Source organism: Podarcis tiliguerta, assembly GCF_965153285.1.
Source record: "Podarcis tiliguerta genome assembly, chromosome: 13".
NCBI lineage: Eukaryota > Metazoa > Chordata > Lepidosauria > Squamata > Lacertidae > Podarcis > Podarcis tiliguerta.
In genome coordinates, this window is record NC_139546.1 from 35680640 (window position 1) to 35696930 (window position 16291).

Below are 16291 nucleotides of genomic sequence, written 5' to 3' on the forward strand. Positions count from 1 at the left end.
TTACAATACAACAGACAACCAGCACATGACACAATTAAAAACTAAACAGTTTAAAGGCAGAGAAAAGATGGAAGATTAAAATTTCACATAAATTCCTGGGAGCAAAAGCACCATCAGCTTAACGACAGGCCCAAAGCCTGTTAAAATGAAGCAGTTTTCCTGAGGTGGTGAAAGACCATCAGAGAAAGAGAGAAAAAGGCAGGCTTCCCTGGGCTGTGGGTTTCACAATGTAGGTGTGGCCACAAAGGAAGCCCTCCCATGCTCCCCAATCAATTGCATGTCTGATGCTGGGACACAGAGCAGGTCCATATGTCCTGCTTGTTGAGCCTTCCTCCTGATTGTTATACAAGTGGTGTCTGTTAAAAGCTTCAAAGTAGCCAAGCTTCAATATGAATAGGATGGAAGGAAGGAAAGAAGGAAGGTGATAGGTGATAGGTGATAGGTGATTAGATAGATAGATAGATAGATAGATAGATAGATAGATAGATAGATAGATTAGATGATAGAGATAGATAGATAGATAGATAGATAGATAGATAGATTAGATGATAGAGATAGATAGATAGATAGATAGATAGATAGATAGATAGATAGAGATAGATAGATAGATAGATAGATAGATAATCCTCTGGGTGGATGAGAGTTCCAGCACTGCAGAAGGGTGTGCTCAGCCTCCAAAGAACCAGAGGAGCAGGAGGCAAAAGAAAAACAAAGAAAGGTTCTCCAAATCTCGTGACAGTTCTGCAGGGGAAGCAGGTGACTTTACACACTTTCTTGGAGGTGAAGCATTTCGTGCACGTACATCCTTTTCTCGCCATCACACTTCCTCAAATGGAAACACGTTCAATGCGTTGCTGTGCCTGCAGTTGCAAGACCTTCCCTGCTCCTCTGTGCACATCCCTTAAGAAAAGGCAGGCCTACCTTGCCGAAACTGCCCTTGCCCAGCACCATCAGGAAGTTGAAGTCGGAGATGTGGAAGCGGTTGATGCCAAAGAACCCGCCACGCTTGGTGTCAGTGGGGCTGGGGGATGGCGATGGGATGGGGCCATGGCGAACCTTCTGCAGGCGCACCGTGGTTCGAGGCAGGGAGGAGAGGAAAACACAGACATGGATATGCATGAGTACCACCTCCTTCTTAAGCTCAGAACAAGGGGCAGGAGAGCCAGCAATACAATAATGCAGTATCTATGCCAATAGTGGCACACTGGTTTATTTTAGTCAATATGTCACTGTCCCCTGCCCCATGCTTACTCAATAATAATAATAATTTATTATTCATTCCCCACCCATCTGGCTGGGTTTCCCCAGCCACTCTGGGCGGCTTCCAACAAAATACAGTGGTGCCTCGCAAGATGAAATTAATCCGTTCCACGAGTCTCTTCGTCTAGCGGTTTTTTCGTCTTGCGAAGCAACCCTATTAGCGGATTAGCGCTATTAGCGCTTTAGCAGCTATTAGCGGCTATTAAAGGCTTAAGGGATTAGCGGATTAGCTGCTAAAAGGCTATTAGCAGCTTAGCGCCTTAGAAAAAGGGGGTGGGGAGCGAAAAAACCCCTCAAGAATCGCAATACATTTTCGTCTTGCGAAGCAAGCCCATAGAGAAATTCGTCCTGCGAAGCACCTCTGAAAACGGAAAACCCTTTCGTCTAGCGGGTTTTCCGTCTTGCGAGGCATTCGTTTTGCGGGGCACCACTGTACTAAAATACAATAACCTAATAAACATTAAAAGCTTCCCTAAACAGGACTGCCTTCAGATGTCTTCTAAAAGTTTGGTAGTTATTCTTCTCTTTGACATCTGGTGGGAGGGCGTTCCACAGGGCAGGTGCCACTACCGAGAAGGCCCTCTGCCTGGTTCCCTGTAACTCGGCTTCTCGCAGAGAGGGAACCGCCAGAAGGCCCTCGGCGCTGGACTGTCCAGGCAGAACGATGGGGGTGGAGACGCTCCTTCAGGTATACTGGACCGAGGCCATTTAGGGCTTTAAAGGTCAGTGCCAACACTTTGAATTGTGCTCAGAAACGTACTGGGAGCCAGTGTAGGTCTTTCAAGATCGGTGTTATACAGTCTTGGGGGCCGCTCCCAGTTACCAGTCTATTATGTTATGACACACTCTGCATGTTAGGAAGAATTTGTGAAACTTGTGCAAAAGCTGTAAAGTAGCTTGGTTGTATGTCTAGTTCCTTATAAACATTTATAAAGCAGGAGTTGTATGCAGTTTGTGGAGCGGCAGATGCATGCAACGAAGAGGGGAGGTTCAGTGGCTCAGGGCTTTGCATGCAGAAGGTCTCAGGTTCCACCCCAAGCATCTCTGGTATCTCAGGACTGGGAAAGCACCTCTGAAACCTTGGAGAGCTACTGCCAGATAGAATGACCCCCACTGGACCAATGGCACCTGGCACATTGTGAGGCAGCAGGCTATGTTCAAGGGCTTATCCTATACAGGAGGCCCAAGAATAACCAGTCCTGTCTCAGAGTCTTCTGCCTTTCTTTCTTTCTTTCTTTCTTTCTTTCTTTCTTTCTTTCTTTCTTTCTTTCATCCATTTGCCCCACAAGTACTTTCTACCTTCTGCTCACCTCCTTCGGGAAGTTTGGGGCAGTCAAAAGGAAATATTTCCTCTCTGTGCAAGTGTGAGTTCAAACAGCAGCTCAGGGTGGCCACTCATAATAGAGGGTTTGTATCGACATCTGTGGCTATGAGCCATGATACAGAATGCAATGTTTGTGTTCAGAGGTATTACGTGTATATATATATATATATATATATATATATATGCGCTGAGAAAAACAATAAGGGGGTGGCTTTCTCCACTAGGCACCTGCTTCTATGGCTCAACTGCTTTAACATTTCTGCTATGTTAGGAGGGGAAGGGGGGGGCACAGAAATACAACAGAATTTGCATCTGCTGCCCTGACACTAAATACACTGACTTGGGAATAAGCACCACTTTGTTGCAGAAAAGGATAATTGATTGATTGATTGATTGATTGACTGACTGACTGATTGATTGATTGATTGATTGATTGGGGTCTGCAACCATGTGCATTTATTGCCAGCTGCCCCCTATATAGAGTGCTATTAGGTTTTTAAAAAAATAATAACAGTAATAAAAGGAAAGGATGCCCATGGCAGCCCAAGTGCAGATGCAGGGCCTGCTTGCTGCTGCCCTCAACATCAGTACCCGGAGATCCAAATCTGTGTCACTGCTTGGAGCTGCCCAGGAACGGCTCGCGGTGGGCACTGCTGGTCTTGATGGACTCCCCCCCCCCCCTGTCCAAGCATAGCTGTTCCTCTTATGTTGCTTCCCTCCCACTCTATAAAGCCCTTGAAATCAGCTCCAAGACTGACTGATGTCCTTACGGGCAGCAAACGGGAAACCAACTTCACCCCCCCCCATCTCCTTGCACCAGGAAAAAGGCAGAAGAAACTAAGGGAATCGCAGGTACCTCATAGAGCTCCAGTGGGAAGTTGCAAGCCTGGAAGACCAAAAATAAAAATAAATGAGGGTTTAAGACAGATGCACAAGTAAACTTTGCCCTATTCCTATCTCCTGGCTAGGAGCCCCATTTCAGGTCAATTGCCAGTGATCCAGTCCGACCACCCTCTCTCCCTCCCTTGGAGTCCTAAGAGAAGAAGTGATTCAGAGGTATTCCCTCCAACCTGGTTCCTTTCATCACAGCAGTGGCCCTGCCACACCACCCCCAGCTAGGGGTGTGGTTTGTGTTTGGGCTGGATATGGCACATAGTTGGCGGGGGCAGACCAGGGGAGGGTGCCAGTCCAAGCGGGGCCGGAGAGCCACAAGGTTACCTCAAATTTCTGCAGCAGCCCACAGTTTTCTGCATCGGCCACAGGGACACTATAATATTCGCCCTCCTCCTGATTGAGCAATTTGTACCTGGGACAGCAACGCAGACAGGGACACCAGGCAGGGAGGAGGAGGAGGAGGAAGATGAACAAGAGGAGGGAGTGATTAGGGAGAGAGATGGATGGGGAGGAATGCAGAAGGAAATGGAAACAGAAGAGTGGGGTGAGGAGTGGGAGGAGAAATGAGGGGTATTTGATGGATTAGATAAGATAGATAAGTAGTTAAGGTAGATTAAAATAGATAAGGTAGATAGATAAGGCAGAGAAGACAGGTAGATAGATAGACAGATTGGATTAGATAATGGAGCCATCCAGGCAAACAGATAAAAACCCAAAGAGACGCCAAGACGGACGGGGAAAGAGAAAGAAAATGAGCCGGTGGTGGTCCCCCGAGTTGCCCCATCATTCTCTTCCATCTTTGCTTCTCTCCACCCCACCCCCGGCCCTGCTCCCCCACAGATTTCCCCTTACCAGCCTTCCACAGGACCCTTGAAAAGCTCAGACACCCCAAAGGACATGGCTCCCATGAAATCATTGCGGGTTGTCCGGTCCCAGTCCCACACCTCGATGGAGAGGCGCCGCTCCATGTCCCCTGGCTGCAGGGTGCTGGGGAGGTATAAAGAAGGTCAGAGTCTCTCTCTCTCTCTCTCTCTCTCTCTCTCTCACACACACACACACACACACACACAACCCCATTGGGGCTCTGGCTTCTAGGTCCTCCATCACATCCGCAGGACTTACAAAGTGAAGGTTTCATTCCACACTGGGTTGAGGGTGGATCTAACGGTCCGAGTCTTTTGCTTTGTTAGGTTCTTAGGGTCAGGGATCAGCTTGAGTTTCACATAGGGGTCCGAGAGGCCATTGGGATCCATCGGGATCAGGTTAAGGGCTTCACCAACTAACAAAGAAAAGGAGGGGGGGAAGGGGAGACACGCATATTAGCTTCCAACAGAGGATTAGCTTCCAGCAGAGTAAGTACTGGAGGAGAGGGCGAGTGGGCGGGAAGACAGACCTCCTGCGTTCCCTAGTGGGCGGAGGAAGGAGGATCCACTGGCTCCCATCCCAGGCCACCTGCTGCGGGCCAAGGAAGATGCTGTGGCAGCAATTGCTCCCACCCTCATATGTGGCTTGTGTGCGCATTGGGGGTGGAGAAATTGAAGGAGATAGTAGAGGGGTGGGTGAGGAAATCCCTTTCTGTCAAGAAAACTGCAGCGATGGCTTTCTCCTCACCACCTACATGCAGGGTTCCAGGAGGGGGGGAGGGAAACGAGAGCGGGGAAGAAAGTGTGCAGAGAAAGAAGGTGTGAAAAGCAGAGGCGGGGGATGTCAAGTTCTGCAGCTAGGAATAGAACCCAGGCGTCCTGGCTCTCAGCCTCCACCAGCTCAATCAATCCCACTCGCCGCCACAGCCAGGCCTCCTGCTCCCATGCTGTTCGCCACCCGCCTCAACCCCAAAAGGTTTTCTTCTCTGCTGCAGGGCCCAGGGCATTTTCTTGATGTTCCAGCAGCCCTGGCTGTTCTTCATAGCAATGCTGTCCCTGATTGTCACTATTATCAGAGATCCAGTGTGGTCTAGCAGGTAAAAGTGTTGAACTAGGACCTGGGAGACTGGGGTTCAAACCCCCCATCATGAACCTCGCTGGGTGACCTTTAGCCAGTCACTATCTCTCAGACTAACCTACTTCACAGGGTTGTTGTGTGAATACAATAAAGAGGAGGACTATGTGCACCGCCTTGAGCTCCTTGGAGGCTACATGGGATATAGAGGCAATCGATCAATCAATATATTGTATTACAGTGGTACCTCGGGTTAAGTACCGTATTTTTCGCTCTATAAGATGCACCAGACCATAAGACACACCTAGTTTTTGGAGGAGGAAAACAAGAAAAAAAATATTCTGAATCTCAGAAGCCAGAACAACTTACTAAAAAGTAAGGAGGGGAAAAGTGAGTCTTATAGAGCAAAAAATATGGTACTTAATTCGTTCCAGAGGTCCGTTCTTAACCTGAAACTGTTCTTAATCTGAAGCATCACTTTAGCTAATGGGGCCTCCTGCTGCCGCCGCGGCGCCGGAGCACGATTTCTGTTCTCATCCTGAAGCAAAGTTCTTAACCTGAGGTACTATTTCTGGGTTAGCGGAGTCTGTAACCTGAAGCGTATGTAACGTGAACTGTATGTAACCCGAGGTACCACTGTATAACAATAGCCATTATTGTTATTTTGAGGTAGATATAAAGAAAGGAAGAGAGAGAGAGAGAGAGAGAGAGAGAGAGAGAGAGAGAGAGAGAGAAATAAATAGTTACAGACTCGTGTTGAGCTGTGCATACTGAGGGACAGCCTTTGACTGAGTCAGACCATTGGTCCATGTGGCTCAGTATTTCCTACACTGACTGGCAGCTGACAGCTCCCCAGGGGAGAGAGGGTGTTTCCCCCAACCCTAACTGGCTGTGACAGGGAACTGATCCTGATAACATCTCCAGGCAGAGCAGGTGCTTTACCACTGAGCTACCACCCATCCCTATGCACAAGAACGCACATTCAAAGATTTGGCAGCAAGGCAGTTTTCAGTCCGAGAAGCAAACTAAGCTGAATCCTGTGATCTGTATGAATCAAGCAAACGTTGCATGAATTATGCAAATTGAGCCAGTGTGCATGCATTTGCATAATTTATTCCATCCCCGCCTGCGACGGGGAGCCAGAAAAGGCTACATGGAACTCTGAATCATGGCTCCAGACCCCTGGAAGTCTACGACAGCCCACTTTCCTGTCTATCATTCTCCATTCACCTGACACCATTTCAGATGTATGCAGAGCACCTGGAGTTTGCGTCTGCATCAGCTAAGATTAAAAAAATTAAAAAGAAGCTTTCTAATTTGTGGCATGACAGTTTCTGTTTAAAAAGTGAGGGCTCACTTTTAGAATATGAAGATTCCCAGTTAAAAGATATCCCTGATGGCTGGTACCTGCCAAAAAACAAGTAGTACTGGCGGCCCAAACTGCATCCCTCTGCAAGAGATGCAGAGGGATGAGGCTACCTTGCCTCTCCATCAAGCTCTGCTGAAAGACCAGGAACATCTGGCTCCCAGCCAATTTTTTCCATTCCTGCTGTTCACTACAAGATTCCTGTAACTAAGAATTAGTGCCTGGGCTTGCTTTTTCCCTACTCCCTCCCAGCTCCCTTTTCCTTTTGTGCTGTGTCTCTTAGAGTGCAAGTGTAAAGGGTGGGATTTGTCAGCCACTGTGGGAGACTTTTTCGGCTGAAGAAATGACGTTGTTATGCAGTTGTACCTCCTCCCCAACCTCTCAAAATCACTTGGGCAATGGGGCTGCCTTACATGTGTCGTTGGTCCCTTAAAGGCAGAATCAAACATCCTGAACATCTCACCTTTTATTTTAATTTTATTTAATAACAACAGTTCTAGTCCTCGTCTGCTATAGCAATAAGCTTTGCACAATGGCTGTTGAAATCTCAGTCGCTATAGAAGGGCTGAGCAGGGTTTTCCCTGGCCAAAGAGCAGAGCCTCTGATCTAGCTATCCCATCACATCTTGTTTGCTCCCTTAAACATGAGACAACTGAGAGAACTGGGAGCAGCATAAGAGGAAAGGAAGGGTTCTCATCCTAGTTCATCACAGGACTGGGCAAAAAGAGCTACTGCAGTTTGCCATTGAGAAGAGAGAAGAGATGGAGCCAAACATTGGTTTCCTCTTGAGAAGACAGTCCACAACTGGAGCATTCTGTATTGTTGTCTCCCACCTAAGCTCCAGTGAAGATGTCAACAAAGAGTCAGCTTCAGGTGAGAGCAGGTCGACCTATTCCTATTCTTCCCCACTTACTCCAGTCACCACCATTCTCGTCTTACCAGTCACATGGATCTCGTCACTCCCAAATGTCTCAATGTGGAGCTGCAGGCGTCCCCTGCGTTCTGTGTGGTCCACACCACACAAGCTGGGCACACAGTGGACGCAGCGCTTGTGCACATTCATCTCACAGCCTGCAGGGGGCAACAGAGGTGGGCGAGTTAAGCTAGGACCAGATAACCATAGACGGCAATGCTACCGTTCCCTTTGCAGCATTTAGGCTGCCATCCTAATCCCGCTTACCTGGGAGTAAGCTCCATTTAATTCAATAGGACTTACTTCTGAGCAGACATAGGAGTGTCCAGGCAACTAACTGGTTAGTTGTTTTTTAAAAAACAAACAACAGAAAAACCAACGACTTCCAATTCACTACAATTGTGTTTTATTAATCCAACAGATTTTTAAGAAATGTTTTGATATAGGATACACAATATACTTGGCTTACATAAAACTGGGCAATTTCAATGTATAGATGATGATGATGATGACGATGACGATGATGATTTCATCCATTTGGCAGTTTCACGTGCATGAATTTGCAAACTTCACAAGAGCCTGTCCATGTATGCTCAGGACAATCTGTAGGTGCCACCTTGCAATAGTGATGTGTGCAAAACTGCATCAGATTCCTCTTACTTACACACTTGCGGGTGGCGCTGTGGTCTAAACCACTGAGCCTAGGGCTTGCTGATCAGAAGGTCACCAGAAGCGGCTTAGTCATGCTGGCCACATGACCCGGAAGTTGTCTGCGGACAAACGCCGGCTCCCTCAGCCTATAGAGGGAGCCCAGAGTCGTACGCAACTGGACCTATCGGTCAAGGGTACCATTACCTTTAAGCTAGACCTACACATACAGAAGACGAAGGTGGGATAGGAGGAAGCTAGTCCATATGGATGAATGGGACATTTCTCTCCACCTGTCTGCCTGCCTTCTTTCTTTCAACTAGTTTAAGAGGTGGCAGCTTCCTCCTCCTGATTTCAGTACTGCCCTAGTAGAGCAGAGAGGAGGAGAACAACACTGCCTGTCATTGCCTCTAGCTCCACCTGCTGGTGGTCTCTTTGCCTTCCAACCTACCAATCTCCATGGGGATCAGTCCACACTGGGTACAGCCTATAATACCAATTCAGAGTGCAGGCAGGTGAATCTCTCCTAGGTTTTCTGACTGGGTATTGTTTACTTGAGGAAATATCCCCTTGCTGTCTTCCTAAGAGGCGCAGTCTACATGTATTTTCTTTCATCTCAGGGCAGCATCATCTTGTCCTGCTGCATATGTAGATCCAGCCTCAATCACAGCTAATTTTCACTACACTGAGGCCATGGATAATATACCCTCTGCCTTATTGGTCCACTTTGTAAGACTAGTTGATGTATATGCATGGGCGTAGCCAAGGAGGGGCAGAGAGGGGCAACTGCCTCCCAATCCATAAAAATACATAGCTAACTGAGGTTCTGCCACCCCCACCAAAAGGCCTGCTCCCCCCCCCCAACAAAAATCCTGCCTACGCCCATGCATGTATGGACCACTTCTCCTAAGTCATTGAAAAGATGGACATATGCAACCCAGCCACTGTTGAGGCAGCCCTGGAACATAGTCTTAATAGTAGTGGCACAGCAACTACCTCCACATTGCAGGTATAGAGCAGAGGTTGAAGAATACCACCTTACCTACCCAGTGCACTCATGATGGAGCTAATTCTGAACTGAGGATTTCCTGTTCATAGCACACACACGTAACCCCCACGTCACAACAGCCCTCTGACAAAAGAGGCTTTTGCTCTGGAGAGCCCATGACACAGTTAGCCTTTACAGCACCACAGGATTGATTGATTTCTTTTTTGTGGAAGGCAAATGGTTACTCACAGGTGCATTTCATCCCCTGGTGCACCAGCCCATAGAGGAGTGAGCCGCAGTGATCACAGAAGGTTGGGCTGCTGTAGCTGTGAATTTTGAACTTGTGCTTGTTCCGAGGATCCTGTCAAAGGGGAAATGCACAGCATCTATGACGAAGGGAACCTACACATGATTCTCTAAAACACTTGCGTCTTTTGTCCTAGTTCCATCCCTACCAACACCACCCGTAAAAACCTCTGGCATGCAGGTTGTTAGGGGAGACTCTGCCCCCCCCCCACCGCCTTTTAGAGGTTGGAAGTGAGAATGCACATTTGTTAAGAAGCACAAAGTATGGCTTGGAATGTGAATGTGCAGTTTGTGTGCAAGTGAAAAGAACGTTTTATGAGAGTGCTCATGGAGTGGAAACAAGTACATGAGAAAAAGGGGGTGCACAATGTACATTGTGACACCCAGGGGAGCACTAGAAGCTGCAAGTAGTACCGTATTTTTCGCTCTGTAAGATGCACTTTTTCCCTCCTAAAAAGTGAGGGGAAATGTGTGTGCGTCTTATGGAGCGAATGCAGGCTGCTCAGCTATCCCAGAAGCCAGAACAGCAAGAGGGATCGCTGTGCAGCAATCCCTCTTGCTGTTCTGGCTTCTGGGATTCAGAATATTTTTTTTCTTGTTTTCCTCCTCCAAAAACTAGGTGCGTCTTGTGGTCTGGTGAGTCTTGTAGAGTGAAAAATACGGTATTTTTCTTTTACTCCAATATCAGCCCAGTGGCTGGGGCAACCCAGCCACATGGACAGAGTATAAATAACAAAATTATTATTATTATTATTATTATTATTATTATTATTATTATTATCAGCCATGTTGGAAGGGCAATCAAGATCAGAGTCACGGTGTATGGAGGGCTTAACCTCATCTTTCCTCTCCCTACAAAGGTACAATTCATCCCAGGAGGGAAGCTCACCTTGAAGCTCCCCTCCCAGATGTAATAGCAACTCGGGAGGATTTTAATTGGGACCATATCACAAAAGGTAAAGGTTAACCTCATGAACAGCTGCTATTTAAATGGTGGGGGTGAACATGCTGGGAATACATGTTGCTTCCAGTGACACATTTCACATCATGTGTAGTTTGGCCCTAAGAGCCTTTAAAAATAAATGCTAGGGATTGATTCTGGGACCTCAAATATAGATGCTACATGTCCTCCTACCACACAATTATGGATTATAAACATGAATTGGGGGTCTATGGGTGTGGATTTCCATGACTATTCTATTAATATGTACACAGTACATTCCACAAGCATGTATCACTGCTTAGATATTTCAGTAAATAAGCGGTATAGAAATAGCTGCAATAAATAAACAAATAGGTGTGCATGCTAGCACAAAAACATACTCAACATTCGGAGCACAATTGGGGTGACAGAAACACATAATTTCAAACAAAACCACATAGTACTAAATGCTAGATTTTTAAACACATGTGCTTAACAACTCTGCCTTTAGGGCCTGGGTGCCACCAATTTATCTTCTTCTCATGTAAGAGCATGCAGGTCTGGGCATGCATGTTACAAGCTTGGATGCAATTGAAGTTGCATGACACATGCCTCAGTGCATGCAACTGAGAAGGCACTCAGGGAACAGGTAATTCTGTGCGAAGCAGTTCTGCAAGGCAAGTTGTTTGCAATTGAAGGAGCGAGTCAGGCAAGCCCTCCCATCCTCCCTTATTCCTTCCCTGGGATTTCCAGGCCAAGGACAGCAGAAATAGGACAGTGTCAGCCTCATGAAGACATCCACTCCCCACTCCCCCTCTCTGCAATATAAATAGCAAGGAAACCGGGACGCTCACCTGGAGTGGAGGAGTGAGGCCTGAAGTCCTGGCTGCCAAGCCCTCCCCACAGTACTCTGCCCACCAAAGTCACGGAAACAGAAGTGGTTAACTTATCCATTTCCCCCACCAACCCAATTTTTATTCCCCCCGGCAAATCCCCATCGATTTTGGAGGCAGCAGCAAAAAGACTTATAAGCAGCCACTTATAATTTGACAATATGAAGGGGTCCACTTACATCTGTCTGGGGTCCTTTCCCAGCTCCTGGGCACTCAAAAGTGACAAATTCATGACACCTCTTGTGTAAGACAAAGCTGCACACTAAGAAAGGGGACAGAGAAAGAGAGAAACGTTTACTAGGGAAAGGGGGGGTGGATTAAGTGCTGAGTAGAAAGGGGGGTGGGAATAAATGTTTGTTGTTCTTTATTGGAGGAAACTGCATCACGAAACCATACATGACCCAGGTGTCTAGCAGCACAAAAACATGACCATGTGACGTTACCGTATGCTGAGGCAGGCCATTGGTCCTTCATTCCAGGTTGCATACAAACCACAATTAAAGCACATGACCATAGCTGTCAACGTTTCCCTTTTTTTTTAAGGGAAATTCCCTTATTCCGAATAGGATTCCTCGCAAGAAAAGGGAAAAGTTGACACCTATGCACATGACTTCACCTCCCCCAAAGAATCCTGGGAGCTGTAGTTTTGCTTTGCATTTTGAATTGTGATGGGTAAGCTACCATTCCCATGGTTCTTTGGGGGAAGTCATGGGTTTTGAGTCAATGGTGTGTACACAGCCCCTGTGTTATCTATTCTGGCCGGCAGCAGCCGGCTAGAGTCCCTTTCCTATCCCTGCTACTTGATCATTAAAGACAAAACAAAGCCTGGACTGAAGGCGAGACCTTTTGCTCGCAAAACATGAGGCCTACCACTGAGCTATGGGATCTCCTCCCGGAGCTGTAACTTAGTACTCTGTGTTTAATGCTGTGGAGAAAACTATCACCTCACTGGCTTCTGGCACTGGCTGTGGCAGATTAGAATATTTTCTTCCCCTATCCGCTTTCACTGAAATGGTGAAGGCAGGGAGGGCGGATCCTAACCTTTTACCACCTCTATGTTAGTATGCCAGGCTGCCTAAATGGGCCAATATTAATATGTGCTAATTGATCTCGACTTTGTACTCATGGGCTTTCCATTAAAGCCAAGTAGCAAAAGTGCAAGGAGTGAGTGGGCTTTCTGGGGGGGAGAGGAGAGACTGGATATTTATTAGTCTGCAAATGCAGGTGCAGAGTGAGGGGGTGACTTTTCTCTCCTTTCCTCCCCCCCCCCCACGCCTTCAGCATCTTCAGGCCTGAGATTTGGAAGATGGGTCTCCATGGCAACAGGCGGGGGACGAATCCACAAGTACCCGCACACAGCGGGGGAGGGGGATCGGACGGAGTCAGAGGAAGGGGGCAGGGAAGACATTTGCTCAGGCACACACACACACACACACACACACATCCTCCGAGACAATTAGCCCTCTCCCAGAGAACCTAGCCCTGCTTTTCACTTATCCATTCAGCGCCCCCTCCCCACAATACAGTTGTCCCTGTTTCATTTGAAGATGGGCCGAGTTAACAGGCATTTGACCTACAGCAAACAGAAGGGGATCGTGTGCAGTCCAGGCACTGAAACCTTTGCCTGCTATTTCCTGTTCATCTTTAAGATGCCATTGTTGTTTTGCTGCTGTTTCCTGCGTATCCAGCCGCTGTAAAATACACAAGGGCAGCCCAAGCCCATGACTTTCTAGCCAGTTGACAACCCCTATCCCTGATCCATATCTCTTGCTCCCTCACTTTTGTCAATGCCTTGGGTTCCCATGGCAACGGATTTCCCAACTGAGCCATTGCCGTGTGTGTGTGTGTGTGTGTGTGTGTGTGTGATGTCCAGCGTACATAAGGGGAATTACAACATGAAGTGCAGGTGGTGGGTGCTGAGACCTAGAATACCTAAGAGTGGGGTGGGAAGGGGCACGAATGGTACCCAGAGGGCTATGATGGAGCATGCCTGGAGCCAGACTTCCTAAATTCTCCAGGAAAGGAGTGGCGGCTGATGAGTTAAGAGGGCAAATTGGGTGCGGGAACGAGGATGTTTGGGTCCTCTCAGCTGGGCAAAGGGATGCATAGTTGGAAAAGCAGGATATGATATGGGACATCAGTTGATTGGCAGGTGTTGACGGAGCTGGCAAGTGAGGAGGGGGGTTGCTTAGCAGCCGTAGTGTGGTTTCTTAGCAACCGGCAGGTCTGGACACAGAGAGCTGAAGATGTGTTTTGCAGAATGTAATAAAGTTGCGGGGCGGGGGGGGGGCGGTTAGAGGGGAGGCAGGCAGGGGGAGATCCTTAGGCCTCCGTGGGGAAGGGAAACCTGAACCTAGAAAATGAACTGTGGAAAGAAGCAGCAGGGGGAAGCCATAAATATTAAACTGGACCGGAGCTGACATGAATGTTTGTGAAAGGCAGGGTAGGGGCATCTCCAGGTGTTAAGTGCTGGCTTGCCAGCATGGCTCTTCTTCACAAGTGCAACTGGTAGAGGAGCAAATGCCACACAAGCATAGGGGCCTGTGAAAATGTGCAGGGATGGGAGGCCCGAAATGTATGTTCATGGGAGAATTTCTGCACATGCTCACATGCATGAGGGCGAACGTCAGAGAGGGGGGGTTGGAGACCTGTCGGAGAAAGGTGTCTGTGGGGGGGGGGCACGCATCTTATGGCAAGCGAAAGGGCATGAGCACATGGCAGGGCATGTGCGTTTACATTTCCATTGGGTGTGCAGTAGAGCACATCCGTGCTGTCTAATTAAGCACAATTGTGTCTACGGCCCAGTTCACATGTCACGAAGGGGCCTAAAAGGGCTCTTTCCGCTGCTGACACTCTTGTCTGAACCAGGAATCGTCTGTTTTGCTCCAACGAACCACAGTCAGTATGCCAAGAACAAATCTCGTCGATAGGTTGTGGTTTGTTGGCAGTGAAACAAGACGCAGTCCCTGGTTAAGACATAACGCTAAGCCAGGGCTCGTGAATTTCTTTCTTCCGTATGCTCACAGGGAGGAGCAAAACAGACCAGAAAGGCACAACCCAGTAAGCAATTAACTTATGTTTTTCTGTGACATGTGAGAAAGGCCTATGGATAAATGTGGGCCTAACTGCCCATGGCACATGTTGTTTATCATTTTGGCTTTTTACTTATTTTGCAAAAAAAAAAACCCGCAGGATGTGGTTTTTCATAGAGGCCTGAAGGATATGGGTTACCAACCACTTACCCTCCAGTTTGTCTGCTGAAGGGGGGGAAAGAACATACCACAAGCTGCTTCCCCTACTCCCAGCAGAGGAAAATATATAGGTGACTTTATCTTTTCCCCTGTGGGATGAAAACCAAATTGTGTGTGATTTTCCACAGGAAGATACTGGAGGATAAAGGGATAAGGAGCCACTGTCCTCTTCTGGTCTTTAGTGGAAGGCTGCATACTTCACAGTGCTGGAGATCTGGTGTGATCAAATAGTGGCTAGAGTGCCAGATTAGGACCTGCGTGATCCCACTCAGCTATGAAGCCCACTGGGGGACCATAAACCAGTAACTCTGTATTAGATTGTGTTTACATTATCATTTACTCTGCCTCCAGTGCAGTCTCACCACAGGCTTTTGAATCTGTGAATGCACAATGTTACCCACAATGCAGAGCTATTCTGTACTTCCTTGGGAAATACTGCTGCTTTGAAGCCACATTCACTTCACAGTGAAACTGAGGTGTGTACACTTGAGGCAGCCATTGCACATGGGCAGATGGCAGCTTCATGAATATGAGTCAGAGGGGTTGCAGGGACTTGCAGGGGCAGGGAAAGCAAATAGGTCATCGGGTGCAGACTTCTGGTGTGTATGACAGCATACAAATGCAACTCTTGAAGCAAAGGGGTGGGGGGTGGAGACAGACGATCTTGCTGCATTGTCAGCCATTAATATGTACATGGCCTGAGTCTAGCCTGTGTTGTGAGATTGTCGTCAGAATAAAGCGGAGAGGGAACCATGTATGCAGTCCTAAGCTTTTTGGAGAAGGAGAAAGAGATAAAAATGTAGTCAATAAATGTATATATGTATTTAAAATCAGGGGAGTAGGGAGTTGCAAGGTAACCACATATGACGGGTTCATGCGGAGGTTGATCCGAAGAAATAGTGCATCTTCATAGATTATAATTTCCTATGCAAAAAACAGTCCCATGGACTGCAAGAAGATCAAACCTATCCATTCTTAAGGAAATCAGCCCTGAGTGCTCACTGGAAGGACAGATCCTGAAGCTGAGGCTCCAATACTTTGGCCACCTCATGAGAAGAGAAGACTCCCTGGAAAAGACCCTGATGTTGGGAAAGATGGAGGGCACAAGGAGAAGGGGACGACAGAGGACGAGATGGTTGGACAGTGTTCTCGAAGCCACTAACATGAATTTGACCAAACTGCAGGAGGCAGTGGATGACACAAGTGCCTGAAATGCTCTGGTCCATGGGGTCACAAAGAGTTGGACATGACTAAACAACAACAACAACATGCAAAAAACAACAACAACAAACCACCATTTCTATATAGGGGGGAAATGTGTATATAGCAATGGCATAAAGCGCAGGGTTCGTTTCTGGGGGGGTGTGCAGGGGGTATTCTGACATGAACACACACGGTGGAAGAAAACACTCCTGATAAATGCGCAAAATGTGAAGTGGATACACACAACTCCAAACATACTTCGAACATGTTTTGAGTTGTGGTGGATTTTGTTGGCCCTCCAAACATATTGAAACCAATTGAGGTAGGATCTTCTAAGTATGAGGTGAAGATTTATGGCTAACTTTACAAGTATCTTGGTGGACGA

At 47.5% G+C, this 16291-nt stretch overlaps 1 protein-coding gene across 1 annotated transcript in view; it reads right to left on the reverse strand.

Moving 5' to 3' along the window:
- Positions 1-16291, reverse strand: part of PRKCG (protein kinase C gamma) — a 48149-nt gene that overhangs the window by 13092 nt on the left and 18766 nt on the right. The window contains exons 3-10 of the mRNA XM_083411593.1: positions 11632-11714; positions 9581-9692; positions 7722-7853; positions 4601-4757; positions 4331-4465; positions 3803-3890; positions 3441-3470; positions 922-1059 (exon numbers count right to left, since the gene is read on the reverse strand). Coding sequence (XP_083267719.1) covers positions 922-1059; positions 3441-3470; positions 3803-3890; positions 4331-4465; positions 4601-4757; positions 7722-7853; positions 9581-9692; positions 11632-11714 — 875 coding nt within the window. The remainder of the gene's footprint in view (positions 1-921; positions 1060-3440; positions 3471-3802; positions 3891-4330; positions 4466-4600; positions 4758-7721; positions 7854-9580; positions 9693-11631; positions 11715-16291) is intronic.